Raw genomic sequence first — 16,281 nt, 5'->3', positions numbered from 1 at the left:
GGCCCTGCCCTTTGCTGATGTGAGTCATCATGCAGACTTAATCCTTGTATGCAGAAACAGCCCCTACAAACCTCAGCCAGGCTGTCGCTACTAAACTGCTGCTAAAGGACTGCACGTGGGGCCTATTCGAATGTTAATGATTGTTTTATGACAGGTGATAATAAACTGGATAAGCACAGCCACACAGGACCACTTAGTTTTGTTTCACCTATTTACACTCCAAGTATTCAGAATGGTATTTATATTATACACAGAAACACACACATACAACATACAGGTCATATCGAATGCAAAATGAAGAAAGCAGGTCATTTCAATACTTTTTATTTGAGTGTGAAACCATTCATATCTTGCACAACTGTACAGATAAAACTATTTCCATTTTAGCTGTAGACATGATTATCACACTGAGTGGGTGTGATCAAAGATTTTATTTACAGAACAATAGCTAAAACATCCGATGTCATATTTCTATTTATTTCTTACCCATAGGGTAATAGGTCCACCATAATTGCTTGGTGCTTTTTATAATACAGAAAGAAAACCTATGTTAAGCTCTAACAAACCTCATAAATTGCTACAAATCTGACAGAAAAATGCCTATGAAAAAAAAAATTCCAAAAGTACAATACATTTTTATTTCCACACATACACAGTACAGTATAGGCTCAAAGGCACAGCTTTGAAAAAAAAATTTTTTCTATGAAAGTGTCGGAAATTATTATAGTCTTATGAAGAAACCGTGAAAGTCATTCTCACACTTGGTGCTTGGTAAGTTAATGTTTGGTCCATCTAGTTTCACAACGTTAATACAGCAGAGTGTGATATGCAATGGTATAAATCCACATTCTCACAGAACTTTAGAAACCCATCCCCTGCCTTTTGCTGACACTAGCCATTGTGCAAACTTAGAAGAAATACTTATGTGTAGAAGAACTGCTCTCCTACAAACTTCAACTTAAGGCATACAGAACAGGCCTCATCTTCTCCTCTAGACAGTGCTAACATTCCAAAATGATGCCGCTAATGTGATAGACATGAGTGTAACAGGGAATCTAGAGTTTCCAGATACTTCCAGTTAGTCCTGGTGCTCCAGAAAGCACCACCAGGAAGAAAAGATGTGAAGAATATGTCTGAGGGCTGTTCATTGTACAGTAAGATGACAGACAGATGGCAAGGTGAATGCTCTTGGTAAATTATGTGCCCATCCAAGAACACAACACAGATTCTGTCTCCAATATCCATCCTTCAAGACTAAAGAGCTTTTGTCAACATGAAAAAAAGTAACTTACAGGGGGTGGTTGCCAACACAAAGCAAAGTCAGGGGACAAAGGGAAAGGCACAGGTTGGCCTGCCCGAGATAGTGCTCTAAAGAAACAGTCAAGTCGGGCTTAGCTACAGGAATCCATCTCACTGACTTTTAGTGAGTCCTGTTTCTGAACTAAAGTTTATTCGTCCCACACTGAATCCCAGCCTTGCATTCATTAGGAAAATGGACACCTAGGAAAGGTTCACAAGTTATAATGTATAAAGATAAAGTCTTCTGGGGGGAAGTGGATGGGTTTATTATTATTATTAATACTTATTAATATTAAATATGGATTCCTATGAGAGCAGTCACTTAGCCCATCCTGTGGAGGCCTCTCCGTTGATGTAAGCAAAGCCAGGAAAGTGTTGCATGTGCTCATACTCAGAATTCCTGCGCGTGGTCAGGGGTGTGTATATGTCACTAGAGTTTCCATACCTCGTGGAATGCACAGTCGGGCTTGTGTAGCAAGTGTTGGCTGTGGGCACCTCTGGCCACCGGGGGGTGACTGGGGTGGGATGCAGTCTGGGAGTACTGCTCATCAAGCAAGGTTCCATCCGGGAAGTTGGGCTATTAAAAGGGTACTTGTTGAAGGGAAAGAAATTCCATAAAGTTAAAATTAGCTTCAAGTTACAAATATACAGTATCAGTCATGTTCACAATTTGTTTTAAGTTTAATCTCTTAAGATGCTATTAGTGAAAGTTGATGGGAAGGAATTGTGAACTTCTGAAAGACTGAACCAAACTTGGTCTAGGAAGTCGCCAACAGAAGTACAAAGGATCCTGAGCCAGAATTGGACTGGTGTTCACCCAACCAGTACAGACTTTGTACTCCTAATCTGGAATGTCTTGGAAAGTCAAACCCAAAAGAAGGAATAGCTATACAGGGAACACAGGAGTGCTGAAGAGAGGGGAGTAGAGGGGAGGGGAGAAAGAACACATGAGTAATATAATGTCCAAGTAGATATGGATGGGTGGTTGTAAATTGTATTATAAGTTATGGAAATGTGATAGGTTCCACTCCATCAACCCAAGAGAACAAAACTGCCAAGTGAAACACAATGACATTATTAAAAATAGCATTTTACAGTTGAATTCAATTATAAACTGCAGCCTAAAAGCAGGCTTTTGAAGAGGAAGCAAGTCAACAGCTTCAAAGGTTATTATTAGTGCCTATCATTTGAAGAACATCTATCTTTTTGGTTCACATTCACTGGAGACCTGGAAGATACTCAAGCAGGAAATGGCAAATTATTGTGCTTGGTATGTGTGAATGTGGAAGAAGGAGCCAAGGTAAAGCAACTGAGAGGGGAGGGGAGGGGAGGGGAGGTGTGCTTTGGTGCAGGTCAGGAAAACAGGTGTTCATAGCTACTAGAGGGGAAGTAGATCTAGAAAGAATTAGAAATAAGAGAAGTGCCTTTCAAGTGCTTCTTTTTATTTTCCAGTTCCCAAGACAGCTATGCAAATGAGCCTTTTATACAATCAGAGGGGAGATGGGGAGGAACTGAGACTCCTGGTTTGTGGGCCAGTCACCACAAAGATATCTTTGGCTGTGCTAAGGGCCACCCCAGCAAGGACAGGAGCCAGTCAGCAAGAATGGCAAGGACAGCAAGTAGGGGAGAGAGAGTGTGTGTGAATGTGTGAATTCTTCTGCTCCCCATCTGTCTTCCCTGACAGTTGGAGAGTGGAGCCCCGAGGGATTAGGTGGAAGGCTGCCTCCTGTGAGGGAGACAGACAGGCTGAAGCCCAGACAGCCGGGAGAAAGGGTTATGACAACAATGGCTGCTCCTTGTAGTCAAGGGGCCAAAGGGAACCACTCTGCCTCTTTGAGTGGGAGCCCAAGGGAAGCAGGCGGAGGCTGTTAGGCTTGAAGCATGCGAAGAGAACCAGTAATTCTTTGGTCAAGACAGAAGGGTCCAACTTCTAGTAGAGAGGGTTTGTCCTACCAAGGACAGCGTGCCCTCCATAGCAAAGTGCAGCCACTTCACAGTCAATGGAACAGGTAGGAAAGAGGGAGAAGGCTGTAGGTGGTGTCTGGGAACTCATGGGACAAGGCACCAAGGGCTGTTTCCAAGGTGACTATTGACAGCACATCAAGGCTTTCATAATCGCCAGTCAGATAACGCTTAGGTGTACCCAGGTACCCACTACACTATGTTGGATCCTCGGGCCTGAGCACTGGAATTCTAGCCCCGGCCCCACTCTAAGTCCCAAAGAAACCATAAGAAGATTGGGCCCTGCTCAAGAAAATAAGATCCCAGGTATTAAACAGCTAATATTAAGAAATATTACAAAACTTTCTTTTAATTTTTTTCCAAAAATTGCTTCCCCTTCTTGTTCTCTCAAGTAAGCTCCTGGGATGCATGTCCCCTCCCCTCATGGTGCTGCCCCTGGCCAGAGGCCTCCTCTCTGGTCCTATGACATACCAAACTGGTTCCCATGTCAGGGGATTTTGTCCCATCCATCTCCTCTGCCTAGGACACTGCTTTGCCACTCCGCCTACCCCTAGGCTCCTTGCACGTCTGCCTTATTCTTCAAATCTCAGCTCAGATGTCACCTCCGCAGAGAGACTTTTCTGGATATCCTACCTCAAGAAGCTGAACGCTCCACCCTCTGCTGCTTAGAGTGGAATGTTCCCATTCTTCCTGACAGCTGCCTCTTTCTTCCAGTTTACATTTCTGCTGTCCTGGTAGGGCGTTCCCATGTTTGCCACCATATTCCCAACATCTAGAATGATGCCTGGCACCCAGCAGGTGCTAAACAATTATTTAGTGAGTAATTTATTATTTGGTGGGATGTCACCACTAGAAAGAACCTTAGGATTACATAATCCAACTCTGTGTTGTACAGATGAGAAAACTCATACTTGTGAGGTGAAGTGTCCTGCCCAAAGTCATATCACAAGCTAGGGGAAGAGTTGGCACGAAGACCCAGCCCTGAGGTTGGGGTCGCACTCTTCCCCAACATAATCAGCAGGGCCCTCACTGACCCACAGAGGACAGGAAGAGCACTCCTTACAGGAAGTGGAAGTGCAGCCCGTTAACCCTGACCTCTCTGTCACCTTGCCTTCGGGCTCTCTCCTTTCCTACAGACCACAGGACCTTACAGTTCTTACCAGGCCTCACTTGCCTTGGCTTGGGTAGGTAAAACGTCACACGACAGACTTGGGACCTCCTTCCCACAGAGCTCAAGAGAGTGTGGCTTTTGTGCCTAATCAAGGACCCTAGATGCAGCTGTGCCCAGGGGTTGTGTCACAGACTCAAAAGCATAATTGCCTGGAAATGAGACTGGCTCAAAATATCTCTAATGTGACAATAAAATTCTGTTACCACAGAATCCGGCATGGAAAATTCTGTCCCGTTAGGTCAGCTAATTGCAAATGAGTCAGTGACTCGTTTTCCCCATGGTGAAGAGACCATTGAAAGATGAGAGGCTGAAATGCCCGCTGCCTCTGCCTGGTGACTGACGCCACCAATGAAGCTTCTATTCAGTGTGGCAGGAGCCGCTGCGCTGGCCTGTGGCACCCGCCTCACCTTTCACACTTTACATCCGGTTCCTTGCAGGGTCCTTAGGCAATGCTGGGCACAAACCCTGGGGTCCCAAGAGCTCTCCCCAGAATAAAGGCGCTTTTTGTTGAGTGCCCATAACAGGAAGTTACTATTTTCTCGGTCAAATCACACAGCTATGGCTACTAATGTTAAAATGGAGTTAAGTCCCCAGTTTCTATCCTGTGAGAGAGGTCTGTGAAGTGTGGTTGTGGGCACGTGTTTGTATGTGCATGTGTACATAACTAGTCAAAGGGTCAGTCACATGGCGGAGGCATAAGTCCATCGCAGCTATGACGGACTTTAGGCCTCCTTGGAATCATGTTAGAACGTTCTATTTTGAGAAACAAGTCCCCACATGGAGGGTTGCCTTTCTTGCACAGGGAGAGAGAAGAATGAGCCCTTTCTCCCTGGCCCCTACCAAGTGGGCTGCTGCTTGAGCAAGAGGGGAAAGGTGGCCCAGCCAGGAACACAAACTGTTTTCCTATGAAAGTGGCTCCCTGCGCACCGAGGTTCTGCCAGTGCCCCCACCCCGGCAGGCTTCCTCTTAGCCTCTTCTGGAAGAACACATAGCTCCCCCCAAATCTTCGCCGGACCATCCACATCTGCTAAGTTTTTGGGGTCAGGATCACTGGAGTTAGTTAGTACATGTGAAACACTTAGAACACCCATGTAGTAAGTTTTTAGAATATATTAGCCATTATTATTATTATTATTATTATTTGCGACAGAGAGAGGGTCAGATAGGGACAAACAGGAAGGGAGAGAGATGAGAAGCATCAGTTCTTCGTTGCGGTTCCTTAATTGGTCATTGATTGCTTTCTCATATATGCCTTGACCAGGGGGTGGGGTGGGGTGGGGGGACTACAGTGGAGCAAGTGACCCTTGCTCAAGCCAGCAACCTTGGGCTCAAGCCAAAGACCTTGGGCTTCAAGTCAGTGACCTTTGGGCTCAAGCCAGTGACCATGGGGTCATGTCTATGATCCCATGCTCAAGCCAGCGACCCTGTGCTCAAGATGGTGAGCCTGCACCAAGCTGGATGAGCCCACACTCAAACTGTGACATCGCGGTTTTGAACCTGGGTCCTCCACATCCCAGTCTGATGCTCTATCCACTGCATTACTGCCTGTTCAAGCTGTGTTAGCTATGATTAATATTCTTCCTCGAATCATCACATCATGGCCAATTAATGACAGGGAGAGCCTTACTGCCTGGCTGTCTGGCCTCCTTACCCTCATTTTTAGAAGAGGAAATTGAGGTCACACAGCAACTTGGTACCAGAGTAAGGATCCACTCATTCCATTCATTCATTTCACTGACAAGTATTTACTGAGTACCTACTAGGGGCAAGCCCATGCTACAGTCTGGGAATATAATGATCAGAAAAAAAGGTCTTGGTCCTTTTCTTTACCAAGCTAGTGTAGTGTGAGAGATAGATATCCATTTTATAATCACAAAAATATAATTATGTTGTAAACCTGAACCAGGCCCTGTTCTAACCATTATTAACTCACTGAACCCTCACAACAACCCTGTGAAATAGGTACTGTAAGTATCCTAAGTTCTCACATGAGGAAACTGCAGCACAGAGCTAACAGAGGCAGCGTTGAGATGTGAACCCAGGAAGCCTGGCTCTACAGTCAGAGATCTTACACCACTATGGCTGACTGGTTTGCATTCCCTTTGGCCCAGTATTCTATCCCAAAACAGAGCACCCTAAACAAACTCTGTAGCAGTCACTGGGCCTCTGAGATTGAGGACCCACCAACCCTTGTCTGCTCTGGGTTGAGAACAGAGGTCTCTGGAGAGCTGTGTGACTGGTGAGCAAGGCTGGGCCTTGGCCATCCAGGTGAGAAATAACAGCTCTCTAGTCCACTCTAAGTGTATTTCTAGTCACACAGTTTCTGGCTGATCAAACGGCGTTTGAGCTCAAGTTTACAGTCGTGGCTGTAGAAAGGGTAGAGGCCCCATGAATAGTGTTGAGTGAGGCTCATATATATTTTGCAGCTATGTACTGAGTGTGCTGTGTTTTGTCTTTCACCGGGTATGAGAATGGGGACCTGGCAAGGTGCAGATGACAAGATCCCTTGTTCACTTACTCTGATGTGAACAAGTGCAGCATTATTACCACTAGGGTGGTTTCCTGAAATAAGATAAACCTTACACTGTGAAGCCTCATTCATGTGGACTCACTCAGAAATTATAGAATTCAAGCAGGGCCGGAGGTATGCCTTCATAATACCCAGAAAGAAAGCATGTGTTGTACAAATCAGCAGGATAAGCAAGAGCACACATATACTCTATTTCAAAAAACAAAGGACTGCAGATTACTTTGAGCATATAAATACTGGGGTACACACAATTATTGCACTTCACAGGTGTGTTGTATCAGTTCTTTAAGGCAAACCTGAGTTCTTCAACTCAGACTGACCTTTCCTCAGGGAGTCTGACATAATGAAGAGTGACATTCAGACTGAGAATTGGACAGTTTGCCCTCTGCTCTGGAAAGCTAAAACTAATTATCCCTGCACTGGATCCCCCTAGATGCTCAACCTTAAGCCAAAATACCAGGAAAGGAAAGAAATATGTTATCTTGGGTAGTGACTCTTCTCTTTGCAAACTTCAAGTTTATTTACTAAGGATAGTTGCAGTAACCTCTTGATTTTACCTCCCACCCTCCAAAACACAGCCAGTGTCGTGTTCAGTGCTGGGGTTAGAGAGTCTGCATTGGGGTCTGCTTTGTCCTTACTGGATGCATGGCCAGGGGCAAATTCCCTTCTGAAGCTGTTTCCTCATCTTTAAAAACTGGAGAGAAATGCCTCTTCCCGAGGTTGCCATGAGAATTACATGTATCTGAAGGTTCCTAAAACGGTGCTTGATGCATAAATGTTAGTGAAAAAGAAAACAGATTCTTTGTCTTTAGACTGTACCTTCCCTAGAAACACTGACCTCACTCACCAGCCTGGTAGAGATGTGATAAAACTAACTTCTCCCCAGCCCGTTTTCTAAAGGGAGACTGAGGCATAAAGCATGGAGTGCAAAGTGTGAGTGTGTGGTGGGGTCAGAGGTTGTCAAAGACTTGGCCTAAGGGCCACAGGGCATGGTGGTGAAGAGACCACTCAAGGACCTGTCACCTCTCACAAGATATTCGAGTCTGGGTTCAAAGAACTCCTCCCTGGGCTTTTAGTCCTCAGCTCTTTGAGTAAGCTGCTATTAAATGTGACAGTGCTCCAGTTAGGGACTCTTGTGGCTTCTAGAGCAGATATTGCAGACCTAGCTTTGACCACCAGGGACCACATGGACCTTTAGGAGACCTTGGCTTTATTTTTAAGCAATGACTTTAAAAACATCACCCCAGAAAACTAGCTTCAGAAATGTCATGAGGAGGGACGAGGGAGTGAAGAAAGACGGAAGACAGTGCCAGGGTGGTGGCTGGGATGTGAGCTTGGTCCCACCACTGTTGCTTAGGCTAGTGTCTCCTACTGGAGCATAAGCTCTCCCAAAGCAGGCACGTTTCTGTCTCATTCTCCACTGTCTTCTCAGAGGCCAGAACAGTGCTTGCTACGTAGTAGGCACCTGCCAGTTATTTGAAGAATGTATGAACGAAAGAGCTGCTTATACCGTATTAAGGGTGACCCCAACTGTAGCAGCAGCTCTAAGTCACTAGGCAGATCACAGAGAGGAGCACAGGCTCTGGGCTCAAGAGAAGCAGTACCTAAGGAGCTAGCATCTCTGTGTGACGCAGTTGGAGACCTATAATGAATGCCCCAGGTGGTGATTTAGTGGAACCAACTTCTTGGCTTGTCTGGGGATTATACCAGGGCTCCCCTTGGTACTGCAGATGGAAATCAAAACAGACGTCTGTTTGCCCCAAGTGCGGAGTATTGTGGATACATTCTCCTCGCTGTCCTCCCTTGGAGGCAAGCCTGTGTGCTGACAGCTGATGTAATTGTGGCCTCCACCCTGGCTCACATCTTGCCATCTTTCTTCTCCACTCTTATAAGTGCTTGGGAACAGAGCTGCCTGCCTCCACCAGCCCCCTTTCTGGTTCAACCTGTGAGAGCTGAGCTGCGAGAGCTCTCTTTCTTATGCATAACTCTCATCTTGCCACTCCCAGGCTCACAAACCTATCGAGCTCCCACGCCTGAAGAACCCAGCGCGCATCCTCTGCACACCACACTGTTGCTGGTGCTGCTCCCCTCCTGTTTGCTCACTGCTCCATAAACACTCAGAGAATGCTGGCACAGAAGGGGTAACCGAGGGTGGTGCTTAAGAGCCTGGGTAGCTGGGGTACACTGCCTGGTCCAAATCCTTGGGCAAGTCACTCTCCCTTTCTTCTGGCAAGGGTTGCTGTGAGGATGCGTGATGTGCCGGGCGCATGATGTGTGTTCAGTAAAGTAAGCTGTCCTTTCCTCTGACCTCGGGATACTAGACTTAATTTTTGCCTTCAAGGAGCTTTGGGGTCTGCTGTGGGAGCCAGGGGAGTCAGCAATGGTCACAGTGTGAGAAGTGTTACCAAAGAGAAAAGCCCAGGGTGCTATGCAGGTACAGAGGAGCAGGAACTACTAAAGTCCTGGAGGAAGGAAGGGGGTAGTATCAGGAAGTGCCAGGAAGGCCGTGAGATGCTTGTCCTGAGAAACAAGCAGAAGAGGCTGGGAAGAGAATCTGAGCCGGAGGAAGGAAACAACCTCAGCGCAGACATAGGGGACTGCACATGGGTTGGTGTGACTGCAGCCAAGACTGGGAGGGTGTCATCTGTAGGCCCACAAAGGCAGGTAGAGGCCAGATAGTACTGAGTCTGAGAGACATGATAAGAAACTGAACTCTGAAAGTGATGACATGTAAAAGAGAGTATCATGATCGATTAGGTTTTCCCCAAAAGATTCCTTTAGTTGTAGTGGAGGGGACAGACCAGAGATGGGACAAGTTCAGCAACATGAAACCCAATGGGAAAGCTTCTGCCATCATCTAGGTTAGATAAAGAGCTGAGTTGAGGCAAGAACAGTGGCGGTGCAGAGACACTGAGGATGTAGAATTGAATGGAATTGGTGACCAGCTGTGTCTGAGGCAGTGCACAGGAAAGCGTCTAAGACAAGCAGAGTACCCAACACTGGTATTACAGGTGTAGCCACAAGTTCCATTCACCGCAGGCCACAGAGGGTCGATTTGGTTTGTCAGTGAGGAGGAGCCAAAGGACCCGTGTGGCCTGAGAATGATCTGATAAAGGGTCTATTTCAGGAGAATTCTTCTGCTAAGATTCTGGGTGTGGGCTGCACTGAAAAGGAACACACATGGGAGACTGAGACCAGTTAGAATGATGCCTCAATAACGGTCCTGGCAGGACACGATGAGGGTCTGCACCAGGAGGGCGGTGATGGGAAAGGAGACCAAGGTCCAGGCTGAGGAGGGCTGCCCGAAAAAAAGGCAACAGGTCTCACAGCTGATGGCATCCTGGGATCAGAGAGGTCAAAGGATGGAACTAAAGACAACTGCTTTGCAACCACATGCATGAGAAAGTGCAGCATGATCATGGCTGTCATCCACTGTGTGCAGCCACTAAAGGGCAGAAGTGACACTGAGGAAAAGACCATCCTTTCCTTGGCGAAACACAGGATGCACACATGGTATACAGAAGATGCTTATTAATTGTGTTATATTGACTAGTCCTGGCCTGAGCAAGCAGGCAGGACCATCAACTCACCTGTGCAGAGCTCCTGTGGTAAGGAGCATAGTGGAGTGGTCCAGAGATGGCCGCCTCGTGAGGCAGGGCCGGGTATTGGCTCTGCATTGGCGGAGGATGCTGGTTGCCATAGCTCCCATAGTTATAGCTTCCCGTGTATCTAAAATGCATTAAGCACATTGAATATTGTGAGTAATATCAGGGAAAACAAATCAGTTTGACATCTTTAAAAATCAACCTCGCCTGAGTTTTTTTCTGTTTTTTTTTTTTCTCCTGTTCTTTCTTTTTTTCCACTTTTCTTTTTCTCGGTCTTACCATCTCCACTCTGTGGCTTTGTTGTGGTAAGTTCAAACTCCCAGGCTGCTTTTCCTTCCCCCCAGTACACCTCCCTCATCGCCCAGCTGCACTCAGGGAACAAAAGCTAGTCCTGAGCAAAACACAATTAGTTATGGAAACTTCTACTCCTGTTGTCTTAAAAAGCCCCGTGTTATAGCTGGAAGTCAACTAGGAAAAAAAAGAAGCTACTTTGGGATTTGTTTTGGTATTGTTCAGGCCTCTGTTTCCCCATGGTGGGGAAGGATGTAGACAGTGAGCTCTCTCCTGGGAGAAAACATGGCATGGTCAACCAGGAGCCAAAGACTTTGGCTCTAAGCCTGGCTCTGCCACTTTCCAGCTGTGGGCCTTGGGCTACTCTCAGCCTTCTTTCTCCCATCTGTGAAAAAGCTGCACATGCTTATTCTGAGGGTCACATATGTAAAGATGCTCTATAAAAAAGAAAATCCTATGGACTCAGGATTATCATCATCACTGTTCTTAATAACAACTTGACCGCAAAGATGCTGACATATGACCACATGGGTGTCTATTCTGCCATTCCTGCAGAACCCAAAAGTTCTCTCAAATAATTTTTGATTTATTCTAAGTGTGTGGGGAAACACTCCCAGAGGCCCCTGAAAAAATAATAGGTGTCCTACTGATTGGTCAGGGGTACCTGAACCTATTGGAAATAACTCGGCTATGCCAACAGCCAAGCCTGTACCCACCCCGAGGTTCATCACCCTGTTGTCTCATGCTGGGTCATTGTGAGGAAGGGACCTGAGAGGTCCTTCTTCTCTTCTTCCTCCGTCACCTTTTCCTTGCCCTTCTGTTTTTATTTTATTTTATTTTTTTGCCCTTCTGTTTTTATAAAAAGCATCATAACACTGCATCAGATCACTGCACATTAGACACTGTAAGATCAGTGTCTTTTGATAAAGACAATGCATAATGGCAAAAAGCTACTATGATTCAGATGACACTTTTAAATGGATTTTTTGTTTATTTATCACAGTAATATCACTACAGAATATAGGTAAAAATTAGTGATTTATTCAGGGTCCAAAGCACCCCTGGAACCGACAGGGATTCCCTGAACCCCTTTAATAATTACTACCCTCCAGGGACCTTCAGTTCTCAGATGGAGAAACCCTCCTCTAGATCGGCATGAAAGAGTGGGACCTACTGTGAATCTTTGTGAGACTACGGAGTGCACAAAGAGCCACTGGAGGGAATTGCTGGCTGGGAGTTTTCAGCTGAGATTTTATAGTAAAGGGGAAGAACACAGGCTTTGGAGGCAGACAGGTGCTCAGGCGGGACAGCATGTTTACCAGTGATATGATGAAGTTCAGGAACTGAATTTCGTCAACCAAGTCTCAATCTCCTCAACAATAAAGTGGGGTCGCTAGCACCGGCCTCACCTGGTTGTAGTGGGGACTACATGCGACAATTATACGTGGGGTGGGCACTGTGAGAATTCAACAAAGGTGACACTCTTCCTGTCCTTTGAGAAAATGACTGCCAAGTAAACCTTGCCTTTTAAAAGAAAATTTTAAAGTAAGGCATCATCCAGGAATTACCTACCCGTGCTCCTCTCTGTGAGGATAAACTGGTATCCTGTGTGTGACCGACGAGGAAGGCACATGAGTACTCCTCATACAAGGAAGCTGCTGGGAGTTTTCAGCTGGGGACCCTGCTGTTGTCACCGTGTATGTTAGAGACCATGTGTAGGACTGCATTGCTCCTGCAGAGACAAATTAAGTTGCATCAGTCACTAGGACAGCTCTCGCACTGCCAGCTCTTCCTTAGAACACTTCAGTGCCTCCTCATTGCTCTTAAGCTGAAAGCCAAAGTCATACAAAGCATATATCTCTGGCCCTGCTGACCTCACCAGAAGCATCTCCTACCCCCTGCCATTGTTGTTTCTGATCCAGCCACAATATCTTTAACTTTCTTTAGAGTACCATGATTCCCAGTACCACAGGGCCATTGCACATGCTGTTTCTGCTGCCTAGAACCCTCATGCTTCCCTCAGTATCCATGCATTCTTCATATCTCAATATAAAGAAGCTGTCTCCTAACCGCAGGTTGGGTCAGATCCCGCATTGCACTACAGTTCTTGATGGCGTGTACTACAATTTGTAATCTTACATCCAATAATGAATATGATTTGATTAATGCCTACCTGCCTCCCCCACCAGACAGTAAACTCCATGGGGGTAGGGGCCTTGTCAATTCTGCCCACCATTGAATCCCCCAGTGTTCAGCACAGAGCCTGGAGGCCAAAAGACTTTCAATAAAGTTTTTAAAAGGAAGAAACAGGAAAGGATTGATAGGAAGAAAGGAAGAAGGAAGAAGGGAAGGAGAGAACAAAAGAAAGCTTGGTGCAATGTAGCTCAGGCTGGCCTAGCAAAATAACCTCTCAACATTCAATAGGTGTTAAGGATCCAACAAATTGCTTTAAGCAAACATAAGCTGATTATTGGGCTTTGCTTGCCCAGGTCTTTTTGAAGATTATTAGACAGTGACCTTAACAGTGACCTATTCTATACATATCATTAATTCCACTAATTTACTTTTTAATTGTATACCTTGAAAGTGCTAGGGATTGAGAAAAGAAACTGACAAAATTAAAAACACGCAAGATGCTTAAGAATTTTATTGGATGGTTAGAATTAAAAAATGGTAATTTAAGAAATCACTAAATAACAAATAAGCTTATGTTATTTAATAAGCTCATAATAACTTGACAATAAACTCATTAACTTAACTTCTGATAAATTCTAGAATGTTGACACATTGGAAATACTTAAACCTATTTTAGCAAGTAGAAGGACCAGGATTCAACTCCCCTTCTAGGCCCATGAAAAATTAAAGGATCAAGTAAGAGAGGCTGGTTTAAGAAGAGAAAACTTGGTTCATAAATTCTGTATATTCTGCAGCAGACCATTCCTATCTTAAAATTCTTCTGGAAAGATAAAGAAAAAGGTTTTAATTTTAAAAATTCAGTCCATTTCATCCCAAACATTTTGCAAACAGCAAACAGCAGACAGCGCAGGGGGGCAGGAGGAAGCAGGGGCTGGTGGGGCAGCGCCGCGGCGGTGGTCATGTCCCAGAGACCCAGCGCCGGGACCCGGAAAGGCTTGTGAAAATAGCATCCTATTTTAAGCACATTTGCTTCTTATTAAAAGACTTTTGTATTGAACCCTTCTGTAAATTGGGGAAACTTTTGGAATGCAAATAATATCCTTTTTTTATGAAGTGACAGATGCAATCCAAGAGGACGGGAGGAGACACCGTTCACTGAGCATCTGACACAGGCCAGGCAGTGTGCTAAGTGTGTTACAGACACCCTTAAAAGAAATATTACCCCCAGGGAATGAAGAAGAAATTAAAACAAAATTTGAGCAAAAAGTGCAATCAAGAATGAGATCTAACATGCATACCCAAAAGGTCCAAATTCTTTCTGGGTGGGCCTTAAACTTGGCTATGAGGTTTCCAGGAGCCAATGCTAAAAGGGAAATCTGACAAGTTAGGAGCCATAGGGTAGTAAACAAATCGCTCAGGAGTACACTGTCCTTTGAATTCAGAACAAACAGAAATTTCTTTCAGATGCCCTCGAAAAGGGGCAGCTGTGTCCTCACAATACCCTTACGGTGGACTCCATGTCTTGGTTCTCAAGACTGTTCCTTAGGTCAACACTAATTGAAGGCTACTGGCATTAAACAAAAGTCCAGTTCAGGGAAACAGCATATTCAACAACTTGCCCAAGGTCCCGCAGCGAGTGAGTGGCCTACTGGGGCTCTGAACCCTGGTCTGCCATGCCCTTTCCACTTACTCTAGCATAATGTCTCTTGACTCTGGGTCCTAGTTCTGCCATACATTGTCTGTAAGACCCCGGGCAAGCTCTTAAACTAGATGAGCCTTTCTTTCATCATCTGTAAAATAGGGATAATATCTACCTTGAAGGACTATTGTGAGCATTAACTGAGATAAAATCTATCAAAGAGCCTGGCACAGGGTAGGCTTTTAGTGATACTCAAGCATTCTCCATATGAATTCAGGTATTCTTTTTTAAATTTATTTTTATTTATTTTTATTTATTTATTTTTTTTTGAATTCAGGTATCCTTATATTAGACTTGCTTAAAGTAGAAATGTGTATATTTCTCATTGCAGATTCCAAAGAAGAAAGACAAGTTCTTGTGTCAGATTCTGTTGCCAGGAGTGAAATATTTGAATAGCAACAGCAATTTAACTAATGACAGCAAACTTCTAAACAGGTTTTTCTGTAAAATGCCTAGAGTCCTTATCCACCAGTACAACTAAAAGTACCCCTTCCTAGTTTGTACATCTGTACCGTATCCTCACCCCCCACTCCTCAAGATGACAACTTTAGCAGACTGTGTATTAGGCATCATTTACAGTAGCTGCAATAAGACTGGAAGGAAAAACCCACAAAATGATCATGTCCCAGGTGACTGGATTTTGCGTGGTGGCCCTCTTCTATATTTTGAACTGCCCATGAAATCACTGTGATAATTTTTAAAGTAGCCTTTTTACTAAAACAGGTTATCTCTAGATGGTGGATTGAAAATGGTTTTAAATTTTTTTCTTCATTTTGCTTATCTGTATTTTTCTATAATGAATATGTATTGCTTCTGTGAAATAAAAAAATATTATTAAACCAAATTAAGAACATTTTAGAGTTGGAAATGGAATTGGAGGGGTGGGAAGTTTGAGAGAACAATGAACCAGCCGCAGCCAGCAAGTAATTAACCCTTGAAGGCCCTAGGACCTCAGGAGAGCACTGCGAGGTCAGTAGGATCGAAAGGGGGCCGCTAAGAAAGTCAAAGGATTTTCTCTCCCCACCCCCAGCAGTAGGAAGACACAGTGATAACAGCATCACCAAGAGAATGCAGAAGTTACTTTTGTGAGAGTTCCTTGAGCACAGCAACTGTTCCTTATTCATCTCTGTGTCCCCAACAGATGTGTCTGCCAAATAGTAGGTGTTCAGTAAATTTTTGTTCCATTGAATTTGTTATTGAAGGAGTAAATGCTGCTAGAAGCAGACGTTATCAAACAAAAAGCTAGTGGAACTCTTGGAAAAATGGGCTCCTGTGGTCTGGGAAACAAAACCCCTAAATGGCCATGTGCCAGCAATCTTACAGACCCACTCAGGCAGGCTTAAGCAGATTAACACCTACTGGCTTGGGTGAGCAACCCTTTCTGCCGGGACAGCAGAAAGGAGCACCCCTTGCATTCCCTTTCCTACCAGTGGGACCTCCAGTGAGAATGGCTGCTGTTGCTGCTTTTCTAAGGAAACTAAGAAAATCTGTGCAAAATTAACAATTTGTGTTTAATTTTAAAGATAGCTCTAAATGCTTTTTATTTCTTGGTAAAACAGCAAACCTTGCTCATTGGTCTAATTCTCTA

At 44.8% G+C, this 16,281-nt stretch overlaps 1 protein-coding gene across 3 annotated transcripts in view; it reads right to left on the bottom strand.

Moving 5' to 3' along the window:
• Positions 1 to 339: 339 nt before the first annotated feature.
• Positions 340 to 16,281, bottom strand: part of RFX4 (regulatory factor X4) — a 168,160-nt gene continuing 152,218 nt past the window's right edge. For all 3 annotated transcript variants that reach the window (XM_066263556.1, XM_066263566.1, XM_066263576.1), the window contains 3 exons: positions 12,431 to 12,590; positions 10,553 to 10,691; positions 340 to 1,890 (listed from right to left, as the gene is read on the bottom strand). In XM_066263556.1, the coding sequence (XP_066119653.1) occupies positions 1,618 to 1,890; positions 10,553 to 10,691; positions 12,431 to 12,590 (572 nt within the window). In that variant the 3' untranslated portion in view covers positions 340 to 1,617. The remainder of the gene's footprint in view (positions 1,891 to 10,552; positions 10,692 to 12,430; positions 12,591 to 16,281) is intronic.

Source organism: Saccopteryx bilineata, chromosome 1, assembly GCF_036850765.1.
Source record: "Saccopteryx bilineata isolate mSacBil1 chromosome 1, mSacBil1_pri_phased_curated, whole genome shotgun sequence".
Taxonomy (NCBI): domain Eukaryota; kingdom Metazoa; phylum Chordata; class Mammalia; order Chiroptera; family Emballonuridae; genus Saccopteryx; species Saccopteryx bilineata.
The sequence above is the reverse complement of the archived record's forward strand: the minus strand, read 5'-3'. Positions and strand labels throughout refer to the sequence as shown.